At 40.1% G+C, this 26,568-nt stretch overlaps 1 protein-coding gene across 8 annotated transcripts in view; it reads left to right on the forward strand.

Moving 5' to 3' along the window:
- The window catches only part of MAGI2 (membrane associated guanylate kinase, WW and PDZ domain containing 2), a 719,944-nt gene extending 694,138 nt beyond the window's left edge, over positions 1-25,806 (forward strand). For 6 of the 8 annotated variants that reach the window (XM_048953502.1, XM_048953442.1, XM_048953458.1 and 3 more), the window contains 2 exons: positions 2,093-2,231; positions 22,761-25,806. In XM_048953502.1, the coding sequence (XP_048809459.1) occupies positions 2,093-2,231; positions 22,761-23,560 (939 nt within the window). In that variant the 3' untranslated portion in view covers positions 23,561-25,806. Of the gene's footprint in view, positions 1-2,092; positions 2,232-8,362; positions 8,474-22,760 lie in introns of all 8 variants that reach the window. The other 2 variants (XM_048953482.1, XM_048953492.1) reach the window with 2 other exon arrangements.
- The last annotated feature ends 762 nt before the right edge of the window (positions 25,807-26,568 follow it).

Genomic DNA, 26,568 nt, shown 5'->3' on the forward strand with positions numbered 1-26,568 from the left:
TGATGTAAGTGGTAAGAGGGATTTTCTGGTCTTGCTCTGAGCATGTGAAGCAGCTACATCCAACTGGCCCTGCAAAAGTCAGGGTGACACCAGAGACCTTCACGGCCAACCACTGCGTGATCCCAGGAGCACATCTGCTTGTGTCACTGCTGGATGTCAGCAGAAGTATCTAAAAATCCATACTGCGTGCTACATCCATTACTCCTAACAGAGAAAATCATCTAAGAAATAAATTTGCACTGCAAAAAATACAGCCTTTTGGCATCAAATAATCCTGAATTTTTCCTCCACTGCTCAATCTGCAGCAAATTCCAAACATAATAGCAAGGCTCTGAGGTTTTATTTGAATCAATGACTTTTTAGTTAAATAAAGTACTGGAAGAGATTGCATTGCGGTACTCTGGAAGAGTTCTTAAAATAGACTGCAACTCCTATTGACAAGGCATGAATTCCTATTGAGAAACACTGGCACAGTGCTTTTAGTAGCATTCTTTCTGCCTCTGAACAGAAGTAGGGACTAGATGACTTCTTGACATCCCTTCCAGTTTTCTTTGATGCAAGCAGTCTTGTTGACATTTCATATTATGCAAGTTTATTTGGTAAATAGTGTACTGCAGACTCAGGAAGGAAAGAAAGCCTCTGGAGGATTACACTTTCAGTTGACAGAAATACAATAGCAGCAAAGAAAGCATACAAAACAGAAAGCATTCCAGTGTCCAAGGCCAGCAAAGAGCTGGTTTTGTCAACAGGAGCTTGTAAGAGGAAAAGGAAGCGTTCATCATCCAGAGATCTGTACAGTCTCTTTAAAACCCTCTCTTGGATGTACGCAGCATTGTAATTTCAGTGTGTTGGGTGTGCACAGCTCCCCACAGTGAGGAATACACAGATGCAGACCGAGGCAGATGTGACCCCCCTGAGCAGCTGTGCTCTCGTAGCACTGATAAATGAGTTTGCTGAGCCCACCCAGCTCAGACCCTCATGCAGCTCTCGGCAGCCCAGTTCCTGGACTCGCACCTCTACTGACACCAGGATCTCCATCCAGTTGTTCCTTCTAACAGCACATCTGCAATGCAGCTGCAAAACCTCACCTCTGGAGGCTGCAGCGCTGCTCATACGGGGCTGTCACCTTGCCATGCTGCTCACTGGACCATCCCGCAGAGTTAGTGTGTGGCCGTGGCACTGCACCAAGCTGCAATAGAACTACTACCTGCTCTTTGTGCTGCCTGTCATGCTGACCATGCAAAGTGAGCACTCTGATGTTCAGTGCAGAGGTTTCCTGCACCCAAAGCTGGTTTCTCTGTGAGTGAAGGGCACAACCAGAACAAGGCAAGATCCGAGGGAGTTCAAGGAGGGAGACACAGACAGCAGTGCCCTGCTTTGTAGCTAGAGAGATAGAGGCAGAAAAGTACTAAGGAGGCTGAGTGACTGCAAAGCAGCCAGGAAAGCGGCAACAGAAATCTGTAATCAGAGGTGTGGGGATTGATGATCTGAGCGGACACCCCAGTGAAAACCACCTGTGGGTCACCAGTGCAAATCACACTCCCTGAGAATCCAGCACATGTGCTTGATCTTGGTAGTGGCTGCTGCAGCAACTTGCCTTTCCTTCTTTAGTCTGCAACACTAAATCTGGTGTGAAATCTTGCTGCCAAGATTTGGATAGTCCACTGGTAGATCTCAGCGTTTGTACTCTGATGCTTTCTTTTCTCTGTGAGAACAGTCAGTTCCATGCAGCAGTGGTGTTCTCAGGCTGGTAGAACACCACAAGGTGAACTGTAGCATGGTAACATGCTTCCAATGGTTCCAACATATCAAGCAGTTCACAAAACCTCTTTCGTATAGAAGGCACAAGACAGGTTACAAACACTTTGCTCTGATTTCAGCTGCAGATGAGCAGCATTTGATACATCCCATTCAGAATCCATCTTGGAGGTTATTTAATCTGCCAGTGATATCCTTCAGACAGACAGGAACAAATTTGCCTTGATGTGTCTGTCTGTCATTCAAGTAACCTATGATGCATTGAATATGTCTCTTCCTGAAACGCTCATTTTCCTGCAATTCTGTCTCACTCAATGTTCTTCTTACCTGACAGGTAGGGGATCAAATAATTGAAATCAATGGAGAAAGCACAAGGGACATGACACATGCCAGAGCAATAGAGCTAATCAAGTCTGGTGGCAGGAGAGTGCGCCTGTTGTTGAAACGTGGAACAGGACAGGTCCCTGAATATGGTGGGTTTTCATCTTTATGATTTTCTATGTGCATGAACCTATATAAGTTAATTATACTGCTTTGGTGTTAAGTAGCAGTTGTGAATGAATATATTGTCATGTGCTAAGATATATTAAGTATGGACTTAAATGCTTACCTGAGTACAGATGGACTTGTTCACATTTAAGTGCTTTCTTGGCTCAAGGCCGCACACAGATGTATGTACATCACTGTCCTCTGCTGCCCTCCCAACACTGGCAATGGCTTAGAAGATGTGCATTGGAGGAAGCACTTTGAACTCTTTAGAGGATATCTCTGAGTGTGCTGGGAGTTGCTGATTTGCCTGTAAGCTGTCCTTTCCTCTATTGGTACCTCTCTGCACATTTTCAATCACAGCAGACAGTCTTGTTGCCACATCATTTAGAGGCTCAGATTTAAACTCCAAGCATTAAAAAGAATGTACTTTGACAACCCTACCCTCTGTATTATCTCTGACAGTACACACAGACAATCAAGTAGAAGCCAAGTCTGAATAGAAAAGGAAACTGCTGACTGTGATGAGAAAGCAAGATTCATTCTTCTCACGTTTCATTTCTGAGACTTTTTCAAATATTCCGAAGTGCGAGCCATTTAGACACTATAGAAACCTTATTTCATTGCTGAAGTGACAAGAAATAAAAATAAGTTATCTGAAGGTAATTCAAAGATAAAAAGCACTTTTTTAAAAATTGAAATCAGGTCTTAAAAAACAGCATGACCATGTCATATGTTTACATAAGTTCTATGACGTATGCAGCTGGGCCTTAAATATCATAGAAAAATGTTTTTTAAATAAATGTTCCTTTACATCTTTATGCTAGTTCTTCCAAAAGTCCTTTAATTTTTTCTAATATTCTATTTGAAGTTCCAGAATCATTTCCCATTAGAATCAGTAATTGCAGTAGCATATGAAAATGCAAAGTAATACTTAGGTTTAAATGTAGGTTCAGGTCAGCCTTTGTTATCAACAAAAGCTCATTACCTCAGTTGGAGGCATTAAAGTCAGTTCCACTGAAAGCCAGTGCTTTGCCAGCTCTCAGTCTATGGTAATTGCTCTATTTTCCTCTCTGAACGAGAGCCAATCCTATGGCTCAGGCAACACTTGGGATAGCGCTGGTTGCATTTTTACCAGCTTTCAAGAGGTTCTGGGTCAGAACCTGCTCACCTGGTGATAAAGTTGGTCAGTTGTATATTTTGTGAGTGTGAACAAAGCCAAAATGGCTGTCAGTGATTATGGGAAATTGGTACGAAGATCATTAATAACAATTTTAGCCAACCCCTCCAGGAAGACCTCCAACAGAGATTCAGATCACCTCCAAAACTTTTTTGTAGAGAGAGGTGCATCACTTTTAATGAAAGAATAAATAAGAGTCCACTACTGACTTAGCAATAATAATCCTTCTCAAATAGCAGAGCCATGTTCCAGCCATTCTCAGGTTCCTTGGAAAATGATTTAATTTTCTGGGGGTCATGGGATGCTACTGAGACCAAAGAATCCGTGCCAGACTTGATTATAGTTTGGAGTCTTTCTGCCTTTCTTAAGTTCCACCTTCTGGATGGCACTTAAACCTAGGCTTGTGGGAGATCTAAAATGTTCATACAGTCTTATAGATCTGTACCTTACTACAAAGTCATACGGAAATATAAATAAATGGGGGGAAAAAAATATTCAGTGTATATCGTATTGTTCTGGGAAAACAAATCCTCCAACAGATGTAAAGGAGCATGAACTTTCCTCTCCTCAAAAGTACCTGATTGGGAAATATGGATAAACCACTACAGATCTGGGTGCAGTTTGTAGTAATAACAGAACAAAAATTAGATGAATTCACATGTAAGTTTAAAGTATTGCTCACCATATGGAAAGGCTTAGAGGAAAGGCGATGTAAAAATGCAGATTACTGTGATATATGCTCTAAGGAACTATTGGCACGAAGGCACGTTTAATGCTGGAACTTTGTAGGTCATGTTGACAATTGTACTTGATGATCTTAAAAATCTTTTCCAACCCAGATGATTCTATGATTCCATAGAAGTTGCTATCAGGAATTGTTGTTTAATGAGAGAGTTAATCATAATCAGCTGCATCACTGTTCCACATGGGAGAGCTAAGCAGCAGTGCTAGAAATCCATGTTTACCTACTGCACGGAAACAGCAGTAAAAGTGTTCAAAAATTATTTTGTAATGTACACATAGCCTACAGAAAGCATCAGAGCAGAGTAATATCTGCATGTCTGCAGTTCTTAATGTGAACATGACACTGGCAGAGAAAACACAGTGTTCAGTCTGCAGGTGAAATGGAAACAAAATAAGCAGCTGCTTTTGGAAAGATCTGATATTTCAGTCCTCCCTAAGTCCTTTCCAAAGCAATAAAAAGTGTTATATGAATAAACAGAAAGTGCACATAAAAATCAACAGCATCTTTTTTGAAAGTTACAAACAAATAGAAACGATGAACACCAAAGGGCGCTTCTCAAGAAGGACAGGATTTCAAGGATAAAACAGCATGCTGCAAAGAGTGTTTATCAGAGTGCTGATGACAGAAACCTCCAGAAAATAATGTATTTTCCAAATTAAGGAAAACTGGGCACAAATAAGATTGTGACAAGTAAGCACAAGGACAAAGTGGACCTGAAGACATCCAAGTATTTCAAACACAGCAGTTATTTCTTCTTCCCACCAGAATTGCTCTGTTGAGCAGACTAATTGGAGCTTTTTTTTTTACTGAAAGAATCACTCTTCTGTTGTTCTTAGCAAGTACATGTCAGAAATCTCTTTTATCACCATCAGTGTCCAGCTCTGCAGCCCCTCAGATGGAAACAGGACTTGGCTGAGCATCAAAATGCAAGGCTGAAGGGTTGACTGGATTACAGCACTGGTGTGGCACAGATGTCTGGAGAGGAATAGAAACAAAGGAGAAGCATATCAGGATGCTTTCTTGGCTCTTCTCTCTCAGTCTCTGACAAGTGAAAGGTCAGGGCTTCCTAAATCAGCTGTAGGCAGGCTGCATTTCAAGCCCTTTCCAAGAGCAGTGGCTTTCAGACCCATGGTGTTAAGAAAGAAGGTTGTCTAGGATAGCTGAAACTAACTAGCTAAAAAATGCCACGTTATTGTCTTCCAGTCTTTAACTTTGTATTTTCTTAGAGCAACGTAATCAATTCTTTTTAAATTTCAGAGCCATTGTTCCGTTAGCACAAAATATGACAGCATGAATTTAAGTATAAGAATTATCAGTGGGAGAATGCTGTTGTGATTGGCATCAGTGAAAGCAGTGTTAAGAAAAAGCCAACACTGATAAGAAAGCGATCTGTGAAAGAGAAAAATGTAATCTGAAAAGCAGAAAGATTTCAGCAAAGAAATGAAGAGCACTCCTGAGAGAGTGTAAATCCGAACGAGACATGTCTGTTTGTGCCACCTGGAAATCCGTGCTTGTAAGTGCATCCCAGGAAACTCCAGCTGAGCTGAGGCACTGCATAAACCTAGGGAAAGGAATAAAGTGTGCTATAAAAGCACCATTTGCATCAAAGCCAACTGCAAATTCTGCAAATTCCAGACATCCCAGAGCACTTCAGAGAGAGGAGGTCCCACGTAGCCAGAAATCCTGTGCTAGTGTCTTCTATCACAAGATACGTGAAGGAGTAGAGATATGATAAATGCTCTGAAAGAGAAGCTGATTCACAGCAGAGTACACCAAAAGAAGATTAGAAAATGGATATTGTATCACCCACAATTGCTGAACATGTTTGCTGAGGATAAGGATAGCCAAAGGAACTGGACTTCCAAAGAAGGTGAATTGCCACAGCTCATCCAAACCCAAAGAACAGCAGCATCATGTTTCATGGGAAATAGTTTGCCAGACTCAATCTCCAAAGAATCAAGACCACAGTGAGAAATCATATTATAGTGCAAGTGCTGCTGGGGATCCCAATCCTCAGTGCCCAGGGATTGCTGCAGGAAATGCCAGGTTTCATACCCATCAAGATAGACAACATTCACAAGCCAATGCTGGCACTGTGCACTTCTCAGCCCAGCAATAAATACAACTTGTTTAAAGCAGCAGGCCAAAATATTTCTCAAAATGTCTGCTTAATTCCCAATTTATGCATCCGTCAAAGTTATTGGCTTCAGCAGGAGCTGCTGCTTACTCACACTGTGGTTGTCTTACTGCAAGCACTTGTATTTTTCCGGCCTTATCCCTATCTGTAACACCATCAGAAACACATCTATGTTGCACAGCTGAGCATTGGGATGAAGAAGCATCCCTAAAGGCAAAACGAGGGAAAATTGTTCACAACATCCAAAAATAATAACATTCAAGTTTAAATAAAACTAACAAATCACAGCCTCTCCATCCAACAATGAGCTCTGAAAGAGACAGGCTAATTCTAATGACAGTTCTGCCCCAGGAAGCTACAGCTTTCTTCAGCAACAACCAGAATTATTCTAAATATCAGTGGAAGAAGATCCCTAGGAAAACCTGTGGTGTTTTACTCTAAGTCTCGGCAGTGCTGGCAACTTGCTTCTTCTGGCTTACTGCTGCTAGCATTTCCTTTCATTGCATAAATCTACATTAGACTATGTAAGCAATTATAAGAAGTGCTTGAAAGAAATGTATTTTACAATAAAAAAACTGCAATCTGGGCTAAAAGGTGGAGGAGGCTGAGGTGTGATTGACCTCTGAATGGCGATTTGTGGGTGGACTGTATCCCAGCAGCAAGGCACAACATCCACCCCCAGCTTGCTTTCCTGCTGGTGCCAAAAAATAGAAATACTGAATTTCACCCACGAGAAACATTTTAACGAAAGCCAAGGAACCAAGGCTTTCACAGCAGGACTTCACTTTCTATCAAGTTTCTATCAATTTTTGTCATTTTTCATTTAGTTCAAGTTTTTAGCCTGCAGAAAGTTGGAAGTTTAAGACACTCCAGTCCATTCACATCAATGTTTATGAAAAACGTCCCCTTTTCCTTCTTTGGAAATCTGGGTCCAGCCTTGCATGTACTTTGCTGGGACGATCAGTATCAGTGAGGTCCAGCACACAAGGGCTCTGTGTATCATGGTTGGCTGTCATTTCAGAGAATCTTAGAATATCCAGAATTGGAAAAGATCCATAAGGATTGTCGGGTTCCAACTTGATGGCTGTGTACAATGGCTTTTCTTTACCTTTCTCTGTGCATTTTCAAGATGGGTGGCTTCACATGAGGCTTCATGTACAGAACCCACTCTATGGACCATCATAGAATCATAGAATGGTTTGGGTTTGAAAGGACCTTTAAGATCATGTAGTTCCAAACCCTTGCTATAGACACAGACACCTCCCTCTAAACCAGGTTGCTGACAGCCCCATCCAGCCTGGCCTTGAGTAATTTCAGGGAGGGAGCATCCACAGCCTCACTGGGCAACCTGTTCCAGTGTCTCACCACCCTCACAGTAAGGAATTTCTTCCTAATATCTAGTCTAAATCTGCCCTCTTCCAGTTTAAAGCCATTTCACCTTGTCCTGTTGCTACATGCCCTTATAAGAAGTCCCTACTTAAGGTTTATGACGTGATTTTTCAAAGTAGGGTTTAGATTAATTTTTAGTTATTTAAGGAAGAGTTGTGCACATGACAAGTAAAGCTTCAGTATACATAAAGTCATTGCTGGCTAATAGATGAAAGTTGCCAGTTATTTAGCAAGGAGCCATTTCTGAAAGGTCTTGAAGTAACTCTCAGTTCATAATCTACACTGCCCTATTGGCTGAGACAAAAAATGTTGGAGTTGATACCAATGCAAGGATTTTTCATGCAAACTGGTTGGCACAGTTCTAAAATTTGTTAAACTTTTTGCTTTTCATTTGTCATGACTCCTTCAAAAAGCACCTCGAGATGTACTCCGCACACACTGTTCAGGTGACTCTACCTCCTGAATATATACATGTAGCAGTTGAAATTATTCACTAATACTTAGACTTACAGCATGCTTATTTGTCTCGGCTTTACAGAAATACTTCTTTCCTGTTACATATGCACTTTTTACTCGGGTCTTCTAAACTTACTAAGAATTCTCTGCTCTAACAATAATGAAATATCTTTATGTCACTGGTTCTGTTAATTCTAATGATTGGTCCTAGGCTGTTCCTCCCCTTCCTTTAGGAATGGTACCTTCCAGTCTCTCCATGTGCATGAAAAGTGACAAGCATGGGTCCCCATATTTCTACTTATTGGGCCACCCTAAAGACACGGTTTGTAAACTCTGCATGTATATTATCTTTCTCTAATATGCTTTTGTTTCTTGCAGTTGTTAATTGAGTATTTTCTATCTTTTTCTTACACTCTTGCTCTCTTAGTAGTTTCTAAATTCAACTCTCCTTTTATAACTGGTTATCTTAGATAACAGAGCACACCTATGCATTTTACAGAATTATTTTAATATCCTGCATATTTGGTTCTTAGATTTCCACTACTGCTAGTGCAAGAAGTACAGCCGTAGGTCTTCTATATATCTGTTTTTCCTCATGACAAAACTGCAGATAGCCAAAGCTATAATTACCCCCATCGTTATGGTCCTTGGCTTACAAAAATAGGAGTGATGTGAAGGTGGAAGTTACATGCTGATGTCAATTCATATTTATATGCAGTTTCTGGAAGAAATGACTAAGGTAAAATTGAAGACTATTTGGGAACCAGTCTGTAAGGCAATATGCATTTTTTAAACCTGGTGGCTTTGCTGAATTTATACATAACACTGTGCACATAATTTCAAGCTATTTTCCTGAGATCTGACTGCACAAGTTATTCAGACACAAAAAATTTATGATATACGTTTGTGGCCTAGAAACGATACCTGGAAAGCAAAGGAAAAGGAAAATGTTTTTTTCCTAGTTTTTCTTAATTGCTGTCATCACAGAAAACCCAGCAGTGTTCAGATGAATTCAGTCACCCTGCTATTATTGACTTTGCACACTGTAGTGTATTTGCTCTAATTATAAGGCAAGTTTCACACTATTGAAGCAGATAGATTGGAAAAGGAAAGGCTATTCCCAAAGCAATCCTCCAGCTACTGTGCTTCGAGCAGATCCTCACAGAATTCTTGCCCACAACACCGCCATCATAAAGCTGTGTTTAAGTGACCAGTTTGGGGCATGCAAATCAGGGTAATTTAATCAATTGCTTGCAGGTGTTGCCTGTTAGAGCTTATTTCTGGCTTGTGCCCGCAAAGAAGAATGTTTGGAAAGCAAATGTTCCCTAGTGTTTTACTAGTGCAGAACTGGACACATGTAGAGGCCATCGGAAAATTGCAGCAGTAGTTCAAGAGTCTGAACTGTATACATCAGTGTCTTTCCCCATCTGGTCTGAGATCCCTCAGCAACACATCAGAAGTTCCTGGGTAGCATAAAACCCTGAACAGCATCAATGCTTGCAGTCATCCTTACCTTAGTTCTGCTTTGCTGACCTTGCTGTGTGAAGAAGAGTCATTCAGAGAGATCATGAGGTTAGAAACCATGCTGGTGGTAGGCCAGTTTACAAGTCTACAGTGTCACAGCAAGCTGCAGTTCTAGCATAAGTATTATACATTAAAAATCATTGGCTTTGTTTTTTCTCTGGTAGCATAACAGACACAGGAAATAAGTCTTCCTGAAACAGGTAGAAATTCAAATGCTTTATAAATTAGCTTGGTTATGCAGCCACACAGTGGATTATTTACTGGGCAGATAAAATAAAAACATCTGTCTTATAACATGTTTCACTTTCTTGTGTTTTTAATGGAATGGTGTGGTGGGACAGAGAGGGTTTTTCCTGAAGAGTCTGTTTTGCAAGGAGGCTTGTCCTAACCAGATGTACATGCTACCTTCATTGTAAAAAGCCCATCTGTTACAGCCCTGATCAAGGATGTGAATCAAATCTCCCGGCATAGGGAACAGATATATCAGCCTTTCTGATATGTCTTGGAAGAGGCCCCTCTCATGACATTACAAGTCAGTCTTTTATGAGTCTGCGTTTCTCTCACAAGAGTTGTCCCATTTTGTGTAAATAATCACTTACTGAAGTTATCAGTAGGCTTAGTTGAATTTAGATATAGCAAAGGAGAGATGCAGTTGCTGGAAGGCAGTTTAGAAAGTATATCCAGATAAGTGATGTCTGCTTAGGTTCTCTGCTCTCATGCAGGACAGGTTAGCTAGTGAGCACTGTATATCTGTGTTTGCAAAAAAGCATGAAAAATTTGGGAGCATACAGTGTGTTTTTGTTGTTTAGATATAGAAAATCTCCACCCTTCAGAAATCTTCAGGCAGCTGCAAACTTCAATCTTCTAATTCTTTAACTCTGTTAGTATGCCAGAAGCTTTTATCTTTGGGTAATACGTGGCTAAAGCATCTGGGCCTGAACATTTAAGCCAGATACATCTACCTGTTCAGAGTACTGATCATATAATCCTATTCATCCTACTTTTAGTACTCACTTTACAAATCTCCAGAGCTGAGGTTGGATGTTATTTGAAATTTGAACTAGCCCATATATCATTCATCTGATGTGAACGCAAAAATCAATAGTCATTTTGGAAAAGTGCCCTTTCATTCAGGGACCACCTTGATGGAACTGTGAACATTCATTCATATTCATGCTGCATTTCCAATACCACCTTGTTGTTTCTAACAACACCAACTTAATTTCAGGAACCTGCAGTGTGTTAAAAACAAAACAAAACAAAATGAAACACTAACTTAACCAAATGAATCAAAACACTGGTTAATAAAATTGGTCTAAAACCATCAGGCAATTGGAATATGAGCCCCTACAGGTTCTGGCTTTTTTATTGCTGCAAGTGAAAACTGTTCAAGGACAAAATTGAATATTAAAATTTGTTTTGCAAACATGTCTTTTTTTTTTTTTTAATAACCGTAACAGCTGGCAGGAAAGTAGAACATCCTTCTGTTAAGTAACAGTGTATGTGTAGGTATATGCACAGCAACTTTCTGTGCTAAAAAAAAGACACATGGACCTTTTATATAGGTGTCCTTGATTCAGAAATAGAAAGTGCACTTTAGAAAGGGAGACAGATGGGAAGACGTAGTGAGTTTTGTGGGTATGTTTTTGAGCTTCTAGTGAAGTGATACCATTTCCTAACATTTAAATGTGGAAATACCAAATCCATTCCATAGTCCTAAATGTAGCTTTTGTAGTTACACCTCCAGAGACTTCGGTTAGTCCAGCTGAGTTCTCTAACCCATACTCCCCCCATGTAATGGAAATAGGAGTATTTACTTACTTACCTATCTCATGAGAATGTTATGGGACCTTAATTATTTAATGCTTGAAAAGTACTTTGAAGATTAAAATTCCTAGTTGACTGCTGAGCTTTATTGTTAAAGCAGAACCTCATTAATCCATACGTGTTATAATCCACACCAAAACTGGCAGTGTTCCTCCACATCTGAACAGAGATTTAATAATAAGGGTGTTGAATAAGTTCTCTTATTACTAAGGTTTAATTATTCTAATACAATATACTGGAGTACATTTACTAATGTGGTGTAAGGAGTAGCTAATTACATCTAAACCACAGTGGTTAAAACAGATGAACAAACAATATCCTTGGTTTTGTTTGCATGAACTGCCTTTTTATAACATTTTCTCTGCAGTTTCCTTTATTTCTGTTCAGTTGATGAATTTAGATGATAAGCACCCAAAATAAAGGGCCTAAGAGAACACAACTGTCTCTCCCAGTCTTTACTGCATTAGTTTTTTCTTCTTGCAAACAGAGAAACAGAAAAAAATTGAATTCAGTGACTGTCTTTGCAATTTGCCATAGAACTAAGTCCAGTTTTCTGCTCTTGCAGCATAACATGACACACAGTCTCTCTTACCACTCAAATTTGTCTTTCTCACTCACAGATTCACAGTGTGCCTCCAAATTAATAGCATGACTTCATTGCTCCATGGTGCTGTTCATTAGAGTTAGTTTCCCTGTGTCTGTGGTGGTGTCCTTACAACAGTAGTCCACGGTATCAACGGGAACAGTGTGGAGACATAAGTTGTCATCCCTGGGGCCTAACCCAATATAACATAACAAAGGTTATGCAGTAGCTTCTGTAATTACTGGACATTAAGGGTTCTAAAGCCCATTCCACATTTCTTCAGCACAGCCAATTTTCTGTAATGGCATGTATTCACTCAAAAGAGCAGAGCCTCTCATCCGTATTTTGATGTGAACATTGATTTGTGTGGTGAAACTTCTTACTCTTCTGGAGGGATGCCAGAAGTGTTGTGTGCCCACCTCTGCCTTGAAATGCACAAGAACATTTTATCTTTGCACCTCCCAATAGTCTCCGTCTCTGAAAATATCAGCTGAACTTGGGATACAATGACTTTGAGCTCATTTAAGTGATAGTTTAAGTGATCTGTGGTTATCCAGGTGTAAGAGGTTCAGGTTTTTAGCCTGCTTAAACGATTCCATAAACAGCTGTCAACTCTTCTAGGGACACAAGCACAGCTATGAAACTACAAGGAGTTATATAAAATACAACAACCAGCAGTCAAGGTTTATTGAGAAATCCTTGCCAGAGGCCTGGTGCTATGATACGTAAATCTAAATTAAACTTAGAGCCTCTTTTGGCTCTAAGTCATCAGCATGTAAAATTTGATGTGTCTAAATGCTCATATAGAGCATTACATAAAAAAAATATTCCAGTCACTGGAGAGAAGGCAAGCTTCTTCCATGGAAGCTTCTTCCATTGGTTGCGGTTGGTCCAGCATCCTGTGGTGCAGCTCCCAGCTGGTGTTTGTGGCCCCGCAGCAGGGAGAAGCTATGGGAGCTTGTGGACCCTGCCAGACTTCTCACAGATCGTTACTCCTTGCTTGGAAGAAATCATTCAGAAAATGAAATGCTTTTTTTATTATTATTTGACAGTATGTGCTAACTGTCACTCTCCAACTCATGTTTAGCAAACGTGACCATGGAGAATATTACGTCTTTCTAGCTACAGCAACACATATGCAGTTCAGAATTTTAAACATCTGAGTTCATTCTGACAACACATACCTTGTGTTTGCTCATTAGGAGATGAACATTACAATATTGCATTCACTTATTCATTCACTTCCATCTCATTAGACAGTTTTCAGAGAAAATTGTCTCAGCGTCCAAAAGATGTCAGATGTCACAGTAATCCCAACAGCAAGTCTGTCCGTAGGGCTGACCCTTCAGTGCCCCGAAAGGCCTTGAGTCTGAAAAGAGATAGCTGAAAGAGACTAAATTAATTCAACAGCTTCTAACAATAGCAGGATAGGAATATTTATGCATGAACATTGTAAATAAGGCCAAGTTCTGTGTTTTGCTTAAGATCCTGCTGTGATCTTAAGTGAGAACTGCCAACACATCACCTGCTGGGAACAGCTTTCTGAGGGGCATTTGATGAACAGTCAAAATGATCTGAATTCCTTACTTATTAACTAAATTTTATGTATTATCTATGTATATTTAATAATGACAGCTATTTATTGACCAGACAGAATGTGATGCCTACTGGCAACACCCATTTTAGCTGCAATAATTAATAATTTTAATATTTAATTTTAATTAAATGTGTAATATCTAGCTCTTAAATTATTCAGACTTTACAGAATGTTTTTCATTAATACCACACATTCTATTAACATATTTATGAACACCTTTTATGACTTAATGTGGCTTAATTCTATTAATAAAAACTAATTTAAAAGTCATTATCTTTTCTAATTATACAGTAACTTCTAATGCAGATAGAATTTCCATCTCCAGTGTGGTTCTGGAAGAAAACTGCTGAGTTTTCTGCAGCTTCTATTCTACTGCCTAAGTACTCAGAAGATAAAAAACCTTCTTTACCAAAAGGGATGAGTTTCAATTGACTTAGTTGCTCTGATCTGATAGATGTGAGATGTTTGGCACTCCAAAAGTTGTACCAAACAACTTGAAGAACCGAGTGAATTATAATGGGTAGTTGGAGTAGCATCACTCAAGACTAGCACTTAGGCTGTCCATAGACTTAACACTGACACAGCAATGATCCACGTATGATAAAAGCACTGTGAAGACTGCAGCTTTCCATTTCAGCTCTTCACAGTATTAGTGACTAATTCTGCAGTATTTATACAGATGCATTAACTTCATTCAAAGAGAAGTCAAATTTACCGGATTCACTTGGATTAGTGATCATGATGGTTTATTTAAATATTTAATGGCTAGGAATATCTATTAGATCCATATCTATTGAATTGTCTAAAAATGCTCTTCGAATGAGTGATAAGCTGTGCCCTCATAATCATCTGGCCTTAAGGTTCATAGCCAGGAGACTAGTACTGCATAACAGTAAGCTAATTTACTAAATCAGCTAACCTGTTTCCGTTCTGAAATATAATATATAAGTATATAAATATATTTGTCTAGCGTGGCTTTCTTTCATTATTTTTTTTTCCTTTTCCATTACACTGTAAGTTTAGGTGATTTTTTTCTGCAAAGAAAAGTTACCTTTTTCTATACTTGCTATTGTAAGAACAGTATTAAAATCACCTCAGTCCTGTTCTATCTTCTGACTGATGTTGTTGGAGATGATAGAGAAACGATCCAGAGCTTAGATACATACAACAGAATTACAGTGAATTGCTTATGGATGTGCCTTATATTTAAGAGCTGAACAACAGCAGGATGATAAAGTGAGACACAGCACCCAGGCTCATCCAAGCTCCAGAGACAACCCTGTCTATGTGCTTTGTGGGACACTCACACCCTGAGTGTTTCTGAATTCTTTAGTTATCTCCTGTATCAACCTGAAAGTTGTCAGGCCACTTACCTGCAGTCACTCATGTTTGCTAAAAAGGGCCTGATATGGAGCGATGGGTATTATAAACCACCATGGCAATCCACTCAGCTTTGATCTCTGGCTTCCAGAAAGGCTTCCCAGAAGGAGCTCCCCAGCACCAGTTATGTACATGTTCAGCTGAAGAGCAGATGTATTCTCAGAGGTCTTCAGAGACCTTCTCTTTGACTCTGTGAGGCAGTTAAATGATTATCTCACGTGATTAGGCCAGTAAAAACTGCTGAGACAGTGCTGTAATTAAACAGCTAACTCAAGGAACAAGATTTACAGAGGATGCATTGGGTATAGAGTAGAATCTGAAACAATATAGAGTGAGAATAGGAACTCCTCAAGCTAGATCAATCACTTCATGTTTCTTTGTTAACCACTCTTAAAGTAGAAGTTACATAAAAATTTGTACCTGTTTTATTCCATAGCACTTTATAAAGATTACTGACACACAAATCAATGCGTGTGATGACTTTCCTGATTCAAGAAAGCATTTGGCATTTTTCTAAGCAATTTGTTAATTTTTTTTTCCCTGCAGTGTGCTGCTTTGCCCTCTTTGTGCCATGTCTAAGCTTTTCCTTTCTCTCTTTTAGTTCCCAAACAACCAACATCATCTCCCAAGCTTTTGCAGATTTGGTCTCCTAAGCATAGCTAACAATCTGCTCTTTTTGAAGTGTGTTTCTGTAATTCTTAAATTAGATTTTCAAACATGAAAGCACTTTTTCTATAAAAACTCCATGCACAGTACAGAAATGGTGATGAAAGTGAATTTTACCTGAGCTGAGATCATTGGAAGTTTCATCAGATGGCCCTTGCAAGGACTCTATGAACCATCACTGTTGTAAAAATATTTGAGGCATCTAGATAAAGGATAAAATGAAAGATGGATATAATGAACCCAAAGGAACTGAGTTATTGCTCATCGGTAATAATTAGTAACATGAAAAGAAGTAGGACATCAGAGTAAGAATTGCACTGGGAAGAGAACAAAGGAGGAAGAGAGCTGTGCTTACCAGTGTTGGAATAGGTCAGTGACACATTTTCTGCAGGTAATACTAAATTTTTGAAGATACAGAGGAGATAAAAATCCTTCACTTACCCTATGCTTATAGTCGCGGACCTTCAATTCTTGTGGACATGTGCAAAGGCCATGCCACCAGTAACTCCCATGAGTAGTAGTGCCCCCATCCCAGTTTGAGACCAATGCTGAAAAAAAAAACAACCAGGTGATGACTTTGATCATAGAGAGACTGGAGCTGGCATTGTTTTATGCTTCTATCACCAGTCTCTCCCATCGTCTTTCCTAACGAATCATCCTGCTTTTCTGAAAAAATCACAGCACAAAATTCACAAATAAAATAAGCAGGGACTGAGATGCCAGTTCATTTTCCTGTGACTGTTCATGTCTTCATATGAATCATTCCAGTTATTCTGTCCATCCATCCTCAACCTTCGTAAAAAACAATGTGCAAAGTCTAAATAGCAAATTAATAGAAAGCAGAAAAATTCTGTTCACATTTGTAAAAGTTACTGTAAACTTTCACGGTCACAGGGACATTACTGAGCCCAAACAAGCAAGTAGGATGATGGACATGGTACATGACTGTAAGAAATTGTATTAGGTTTTCATTGCATCATAAACAAGACTTCACAATATCAAAGCATTAACTGTATTTGTAGGAAAGGAAAAGAGTTGATATGCCAAATTAATTGTACACAGAATCAACTTGTGGCACCCACAGCACACTGTTAAAAAGGCATGAGGGCAGTGCTAAGGAAAGCATGTGGCCATAGAGCCTGGCCAAGGGAAGGACTGTGTCATAGTAGAAAGATCCTATGAATGTGCTGGCATTGAGGGGTTTGGATGTGGATAACAGCAGTGGAAGAAAAGTGGATTTCTCTTTTTTAAGCCAAGCAAAGGGTGATTTGTGAGAAAATATTTGTATAGCACTACTGAATAATTAATGAGAGGTGGAAGTTTATAGCCAGAAGTAAGGAGGGTGCACTGTCCATTGCCACAGACATTTGGGGAAAGGACAGGTAGGAGAATGGCATACTGTGCCATGGCAGCTGAACAGAAGGCATCAAGAGCTTGTCTAACAATCCACACCTCGGGGAATCAGTTATCTCAGGAGACAAAGGATGCGCTGTGTCTGGGCTGTGGAAGCTCCAGGATGAAAGATTAAAGATTCTTTAAATATTCTGAAATATCCCTCTTTAGAGAGCGTTAAAGGAAAGCTGCAGGAGGCCAATGCAATCAGGAACATCACAAGCATGTCAAGATGTAATGAGAAAGAGCCAAATGCATTCCTAGTATAACACTGCCAGCATTAGTGGATACTCACCAGGAGACAATTTGTCCCATTTTTGTTATTAGCAGCATCTCTAAGAACTGTTTGCCACCTTCCGGCAGTACATAATTTCAGACAAAAAGAAGGAGAGAAAAAAAAAAGCACCATATTTTGTATGTAATCAAAAACTCTTTGACTCCCTAGGAAAATAATTCTGGAAGATGTGAAAACAGCTGCTTAGACGTTTCAGGAAATGTGCAATTCATACTAATGAAAGAATGCAAAGCTTTAAAATATTGTTCTCACACTTGGAAATATAATACAGCATTGAGATCTTACTGTATTTAATTAATAAAGTGAGAAGTTATTTCTATTATTTAAATTTCTATTAAATATTAAAGAAATTAATGTTTCTATCTTCCGCTTAATTTTATCTGGTAAAAAATCCTACATTGCTGATAAACCACTGAGCAATTATTTAAAACATTTTGATGCAAAAGGAGAACCTAGCGGCAAATACAAAGTGTGATCTCTCTTGATCTGAGATCTCAGCCGAGCAGATAAGAGCAAGGCCAGATTTAGATGCAGTCTTAGACAGGCAAACTGCAATGAAATCTACTACAGAAATTTACTAAATAAACACATGAGTAGGCTGAGCTCTTTCCTGACATGGTACCTTGGCAATGCTCAGAAAGTAAGACAGGCACAATGCTTCTCAATTAGCAGTAAGGCTATGGGCTTCTTTTGCTGGTGGTTCAGAGATCCAGAGATCATCTGAATCCAGAGAAAGGATTAGTTGTTAGTTAGGAGAGGATCAAGTAAGTGAGTGATAGCCTCATTCCTTGTCCGTTAAATACACATAAGCTGGCACACCAAAGTAAGTTACTCACATATGTGTCAGTTCTACTTCAAATAAAAAAGCCTTACGACAGAAACCTCCTGTTCCTGATGCTTTCCCCTGTCCCTCTTCCTCCAAAATGGCTGCCTTTCTCTCTCGTCCTCCTACACACTGGAGATTGTGTGTCTACGGTGTCCCTTAACTCAGTTAGTAATTGAAACCTTGCTTGAGAGTTATGTGATACAGGTCACAGGTGAGTCATTCTTGCACATCTCATAGAAGAGCCATCAACCTGCAGGCCAGTCACTCATGGGAACTAAAAACCACCCAGAAAACACCTACTAAATTACACCAAATCAAATGCCGTCACTGTGACTGATGATAGTGCTGCCCCCTGGTCATTTATCTTGTCTAAATTGGTAGGTCAAGGGAGCTTTTCTCCCTTCAGAGAAAGGGGGAAGGCATCTATTAGCCTTCAGTGAGATGTATAACTTGGAAAATTCATTTCTCCCTCAGTAAGTATGATACCCAGAGTGACAAAGTAAAAGCACAAATTTAAAACTACATCATCCCTAAATCTCTTCTGTAGTTTCAAATGAATTCAATATCCTTCACTTCTGCTTGGAAGCTGTTAGGGCATTAGTAGTTCAAGCTCTATTAAAGATACGCGGTCTTCATTTTGTCCTTGAGGGGAAAAAAGAGTAAAATCATTGCTCTGTCTCTGGTTGAGTATGCTTGCAAAATGTTTTGAGATACTTTGGGATAACAGACACTAAATGTAGGTTATGTTTGCACTTAACTCTGCAGGTTTTATATAAAGCTTAAAAATTAGGACAAAACATTATCTTTTTCAGACATACTAATAAGTATCTCCAAAATGTAGCTATAACCTTAGAATACGCGCAAAAGGAAATTGTTCATTAAGTTGCTAAAAGAATAATATTTGACATTTTTCTTGTGTTTATGTTTGTTATAGAAAAGCAACCATTTCAGCGTTGCTTGAATACTTCCAAATGAACTTTTGTGGTTTGCACAGACCTCTTAAAAATGTTTATATTTTGAACTATAAATTACTTACATTACTGTGCTTTGCCCCACACTGGTAATGTTGGTGTTTCCCCATAATTTTCAAATATTAGAGAAAAGTTGGTTACAATATCCTCTCATCAATTTTGTCCTCACCTGCCAGGGAAATCTTGCAACAAAGGCTGGCTGTCATGGACATCTATCAAAGCTGAAGAAGACTTTCAACCTAATTTCCTTTTATTTAGAAGGAAAAGCAACTTATGTTGGGTTTTTGCTGTGCTTGGAGCTTATAGAAAGTCACTGCAACTTCTTACACACAAGTACTGTATCACAAGAGAGTAGGAATGGCAATTTTGTTTCACAGCAGCTTTTTCCTTCAGCTACTGGAAACAGATGTCTGCCCCGTGAGAAGGTCAGGCTCCGTGTGTCACACTGCAGCCAGTGGCTCTCCTGGCATTGTCCTGCAGCCAAGCTCTTCCACAAGCTATAGCTGCAAGACTTCTTGCTTGATTGGTTGTGTTTTAATTTTGTTGGTGTTTTCTAGGGGAGAAGGAGAGATCTGATAATATCTATCATGCTGCAAGTTCTAGCTTACAGATATATATATATATATGCATATTATTACATGTAACAAATGTGCCCCTGCTGATTCACTCTGAAGTTGGTTCTCACCCACTACATTTTCTCACTGCGATATTTGGTGATTCCTCTTTAAAAAAAAAAAAAAAAAAAAAAAAAAAAAATTGAAAATTCAAAATTCAAAATTCCCCATTGATCAGCCAGGGCAGGACTTCCCATCACTACCCTATCTCCAGGGAATAAAACAGCAGACTGCTCCCATAGATAACAAGTACAGCATTATCCTTTCTGCCCCAGAGGAGCAGCGAGTGGTGTTTGCAGCCCTTTTTTTTCACATGGTGTCCTCCTTGCACTTGGACAAGAACAGCTGATCTTTGAACAGGGGCACATTTTGTGCAGCAGCACTCTCATTCTCCAAGAGCACCTTCCTGCTCCAGGCCATTCGACGCTTCTGCTGGTGCACAGCTGGTGTTTCCCAAAGTAACAGCTATTTCTATGGCTTCAGCTGCTCTCTGGGTCTCACTCAAGATCTTATTATGGCCCGCTGGCCTTTGCTACCTCTCAGTGAGAAGCAACATCTCACAACAACTAGGAAAGAAAGACTGTAATTAAATCAAAATGATCTCCACCTCTGCCCCATGAAGGTGTGCGGTGGTGTGCAACTGTGCCATAAGAGGCAGAAACTGAGCGGAGGTTGTTTCCATTCTTCATTCTTACCGATCACTTACTGATGATTTAACCGATGAAAACCACCCTGAGTAGTGTGCAGTGCTGTGGGGCCCCTGTGTATCCACCTCTCTCTGCAGGGGTTAACTCAGGCTAATGTAATCTGCAGGGATCAGCATAAATTAGCTTGTACCGAGCTTCATGCTGCTGCAAATTGATTAATTTGTGAAGACCCGAGGTGGTGTTCAGCGCTGGCTCAGACACCTTGCTGATGCACAGATTCACGCTGCACTGCCTGGTCCCACTCTAGATGTAAAGAGATCAGGCAGAGGGAATGGGATCCCCTGAAGGAGCACTGGTTTTTAGAGCTGACCAAAACAGAATCTCCTGGATTTTGGATCTAAGGAAAGCCTGGGTGGGGTCTGCTTCTCCCTCACCACCGTGGCCTGCAGAATTACAGAATTTGAGAACAAGCCCACAGAAGCAAATGCCTTTTGTAGACAAGCGCCTAAGAGCTGATAACTCTACATGCCTGATCCTCCCATTTATTTTTCCTCCTCGAGTGCCAAGCAGGGAGCAGATGGTACATTACTCAGCCTTAACTGGAGGGTAAGGAAGTGTGATTTGAAAAAAAAAAAAAATCAGTTGGGACCCTCAGTCCATTTAGATTCTAAGCTCAAAGTTTATTTGTCTTACACAGAACTTGTACTTTCTCCCCTCTCAAATGCTAATCCTCTCCACACATATGCTCATTATGCAAAAGCATATGACAAACACCATCTGGGAAAATAAACAGCTCCTCAGCTAACTGCGCTGCTCCCTCCCCTTACGTCACCCACCTCACTATTGTCTCTCCTATTTTTATCCACAACACAGCAATCACTCAATCAAGCTATTAACTTAAATGTGCTGTCTCAGTCAAACAAGCTGCAGGTCCCAGAATGGGCAGTAAATCCCGCTCCATTTTTCAAGATGATGTGCATCTTCATGATAATTTGAAAGCAGTCACAGCACCGCGAAAAGCAAATGTAGCTTTTAAGGGCATTTGGTATTACTGAGGGATGCTAGTCCAGACCCGCAGAAGACCAGGCTTGTTTTCCAGCTAGAAGGTTATGTTTTCTCCCCCGTGAAATATGCAGCTCTTGCCACAGGTTCTACCTCGTTTCCATGGATCCCTGAGACATTCTCTAAATAGAGAATGACATTAGCCAAGTTCAGTGATTTCTCTAACCTCGGTGTAGATGGGTAAGAATAAGAGCTGTGCTGTCATTAGTCATGACAGATTCATTGTCTGCCTGAACGTTAATCAAAAGAAATGAGGATCAGATATGCAAAAGAAAGCATTTGGCTGTCTCAGAATATTGTGTTTTGTACTAGTGAATTAAGAAAACCATCATGATTCAGCAAAGGACGTGTCTATTTAGCTAAATTAAACAGAATCTGCACAATCCAACCATACTGTGTTGAGGCTGAGTAACCAGGAGACATCCAAAACACACAGCCAAGAAAGAGCCTTAGCGGCTGATGCTGTGATATAAGGGTGGAGCTTTGTAAGTACCCTGCAAGAATTGTGGTGCCATAAACAGCGCAATATTATATCTATTTAGAAAAAAAAAATGAGACAGAATTCAATGATGACCTTATCTGAGCTACAAATTCTTGTCAATTATTATATGCTTGTGGGGACATGTTTATAGATGGCAGAAAGTCCTCCTCATTTGTCCTCAGAGACAGCACTGATATTGCCCAGCTAAGAAATACATTATATGGCTACAAAAGAGGCAATTTGATTTCATGAGCGCGTCGTTATTATTTTAAGAGTAATTTAACGTAGGCAGAGAAAAGCAGAACCTATATAAAAAAAGACAGAAGTTTCCAGCATGTGCAGCACCAGCCCCGTGGTTCTTACTTTCTCCTGGGCTCTTTATTTATTTGGGGGAGAGTGGGACTGGTTTATTTTCATAGAACCATAGGATGGCTTGGGTTGGAACAGATGTTAAAGCCACTCCCTGTTCCAGGCCCACCAGATCAGGCTGCCCAGGGCCCCATCCCACCCAACCTTGAGCATCTCCAGGGATGGGCACCCACAGCTCTCCGGGCAGCTGTGCCAGGGCCTCAGCCATGCCCTCTAAGTAAAGAATTCCCTCCCATTGACCCCACTGGGAGTTTCACTTCCCCTAAAAGGCTGAGTCTGATTCTCAAGCGCGATTCGGGTGCTGATGTTGCTGTATGTGTGATGTGCATGATGTGCTGAGCACACCCTGATGCCTTCTCTCTGTTGCCACCACAGACGAGCCAAGCTCCTGGAGCGCTCCCGCTGCCACCTCCCCAGGTCTGCCGGAAGTAGCTCTGTCCCTCGACGACATAATCTCACCATTATCCTCATCACACATAGCCCCACCCTCTGACCCTTCTCACCAGATAAGCCCAGAACCAACATGGGATATCAAGAGGGAACACGATGGAAGGAAACCAAAGGAGCTTTCGGTGAATGGCCACAAAAAGAAACGGTTAGGAGAGCAAAGAGAAAGGTCAGCAAGTCCTAAAAAGGCAGACAGGTCAAAGCACGACGAGCCTTCCTGGAAAGGATATTTGGAAGGCAAAAGTAAGGTGACAGATGGTGGCAAGCTCACCTCGGAAAGCAGAGTGGTGGGACACAGCGTTATGATGGAGGCTGGCGCGAGAGAGCACGTGTGTGCTGGAAGCAGTGATGAACAGTTTGGGAGGCTGAAGAAGCCGGAAAGCAAGAGGGGAGGATCTCTTAGCAAAAGAGAAGATCACAGATCCACAAATACCAGTGAGAAGAAGTCAGCTGCAGCACCTGACCATGCCAAGCTTGATGCAGGTGCTACCAAGACATACAGTGGCAATCGCTGCAGCTCGCCTGGAAGCGATATGGATCACAGCCAGAGGGATCCTGATGGGAAACCCAGCGAGTTCCCCAGGAAGGGACATCTCCACCCCATTAGCACTCGCAGCACCAACACTACAGTTCGGAAGGCAACGGTCTCCCCGGGGCCATGGAAAATCCCCGGCTCAGATAAGCTACCTGGCGTCCTGAAGTCTGGTACTTCTGCCATGAGCAGATAAGCACGGGACTGTTGCCCTCTAACTGTCTCAAACTGACGCAGAACATTCTTCTTAGTTGTTGTCTCACGTTGATTTATTTTAATTTATTTTAACTATCACACATATACACAAAGCATTGAGGGATGAAAACATTAGTGTGTAATTCCATGACAATGTGCACAGTATCTAATAAATTCAAAAGCATATAGTCAACACGGAGATTTGAAATTGACCCTAAAGTCCCAGTTCCATTTTAGGGACTTTGGCAGCTATGGAAGAAACCAAAACAAATGAAGGACAGTACAACAGAGAAGGATAGTGCAGTGTAGCTTTAGCATATTTTTCCACTGCATGAAGGACTTGGATTTCATTCAAACTTTATATCAAGAAACTGGAACAAGTTAGAGCAATCGCAAACTGGAACATCGCCTTAAATAAAACTGCACGGAGCAAGCTGAAACTGAGAGAGAATCTTTTCACGGAGCTAAAATGTTGTAAATAAATTGTTCTTGACATATCTAGACAGGGGTTAAAGGGTTTCTTTGAAGCATTTGGAACTGTACGCCCATGACACGTCTCCACTGTCACCACTTTGGGATAGTCCACGTGACACCCTGTAGCACAGTTCACTGGACGCTACAGGAGGAGTTGGGAATCTAGTGGATTAGTTTCTGTGATACCATTTCTACTGCCATTTTTGTGAACCAACCATGTTTCTGTACATTGGAAAGGAGTTAGGGTGGAGTTGTATTTGCAAATAATTCTCCAAAGCAATTTACTACAGGTTCCCCAATTCCTGCAGAGTAGCACACAAGCCAGTTGGCCAGGCTCAAAACTCCAATATCCCCAAGGCCCTTGCAATGAAAGGAAGATTGCTACAGAGAAAAAGCTGCAGTTTCCTTAAGGAAAGGCCTTTCCCTCCTGCAGAAAATGATAGTTTCACTCATCAACAGTGCTATGTTTCATACCTACCCCCATTTCGTTAGGATGCTCTCACCTTCCATTCCCTCGCTTTGGCAGAGCAGGTGTCTTTGAGGCACGTAACAGTAATTGACAGAAATACACTTTTTGGTGCCCTCAATCTGTAAATTCGATATATTTCCATTTTAAAAATGGTTTACATTTTATCATTTCTTCCCTACCTCCATTTTTTTTCTTTTTATTTTAGTCTTTCTTGCTTGTCTGTTTTGAATTTCAAGCCTTAAGTGCCAGGTAAACATTCCAGTCTGCCTTCACAGGAGATAAGTCTAAGTTCAGTCAGTCAGTCACTATCTTGGTTCAAATAGATGCGTGTGTGTACGTATAAGTGTGCATATGCTTATTTGTCTGTCAAAATTAAAATGAAATAAAGAAATCCTGGGCAATAATATATTGGTAATTAAAAAAAAATCACGTAGTCAGAAACTCAAAAAGTTTGTTCTCAAGCAGTCGTAGTTCCTCACATGCTCTGCTGAAACATTAGATTAAGATTGGCTTTGTTCCAAGAAATCAGCACATGGCTGTATGTCTCAAACATTGCACTGGACTGAGAGATCTATAGGCATGTTTCTTCCTGTCCCATTATTTGAAAAGCCTCAAGTAAAGGATTTTGCAGCTTTCAAATAATTATTTTCTTTTTTCTTTTTCTTTTTTATTTCTTTTTTTTTTTTTTTTTTTTTTTTTTTTTTTGGAAAAAGAAATTCCATGTATAATTTCTGAAAAAGCACAAGTCCACGTAGCTGTTTATAAAACTATTATTTAATGAAAAAAGAAGAAAAAAAAAAAAAAACAGAAAAAAAAACAACAAATCTTTATCCCCTGAACTAGAATCCAATATAATTCCAATATAATTTGCCATTAATTTATTGAATCTGATTTTGGACAATGCTTCTGTAGTGTAGATGCATGTCCCAGTATCTTATTTTTATGTATAAAGAAAGCAAACAATGAAATCTGAAAAAACAGTGGAGATTATGCTTGCATAAACTCTAATTTGCACAGTTCACAGCTACTCCTTGTGCAGTAATTGCTTTATGCGGCTGTAATCGATAACCTGTGAAGACAGCACATCATCTAAACCCCATTCCAAATAATATTTCTGTGTAGTGTTAGCTGTGAATTTACCCTGTACAGCTCTATCTCTATAAATATAATTCCATGTATTAATAGTCACAGAAAGGCTGTAAGTGAGCAACTATTTTTATGAAACGCACCACTATGGATAAATTAACTTTTACAGAAATCTTGTTTACTGTATGATATTCTAAACCACTGTCAAATAAAATATATATCCAAAAAATCTTTTCTTTTTTTTTTTTTTTCCAATTGTACGTATTCTGTGTTAATTTTGAGTGACACGCTTTGGCATTACACAGAGAAACATCATTTGCAAGTAGATGAGTAGAATTAATGAACTACTGCGTGATAGAAATGAGAAATCTCCATTTTGATTTCTTACTCCAGAGAGGGGAACAATTAATGAATTACACGCAGACAACCAAACCAATTCTGTGTGGGCACGGTGAGGTGCAGGAGGATATACAGGTGCAGGGAATGTCTGCCTGGATCGAGAGGCATGAACTCAAATTTTCCTTCCAGTCCCAGGAAACATGGGAACAGGGCGGTCAGAATCCCAGCATCAGAGACACATCCTGGGCATATATAATACAAGCAAAAGGAATTTTGTGGCTCTAAGTGCTAGTTAGAACCTGTAAACAAAAAAGATTTGTTCACAGGCTGGGTAAAGGGGGATAATTTGATTTCCAGTTTACTTTATAGAAGCATCATAAGAATGTCAAAAGAACTGTGACCAGGCAGTCCATTCTGGAGCCCAATCCATCTCCCACTGAGCAGAGCAGAAACGTGCTCCTTACCTTCAGTTAGGCAAAACAAATTGCCACTTACAGACTATAGCACTGTAAGTTGGGCTGTCTGGAAAAGTACTGCTTTTTTTTCCACACAAATGTGACATATAAAAAATATATGCATTTCTTTTTTCCTTAGAAATCATGTTTAAAAAGTAACAATTTGCCTTCATCCACTGAGCCTGT

The sequence above is a fragment of the Lagopus muta genome, chromosome 1 (assembly GCF_023343835.1).
Source record: "Lagopus muta isolate bLagMut1 chromosome 1, bLagMut1 primary, whole genome shotgun sequence".
NCBI classification, from domain to species: domain Eukaryota; kingdom Metazoa; phylum Chordata; class Aves; order Galliformes; family Phasianidae; genus Lagopus; species Lagopus muta.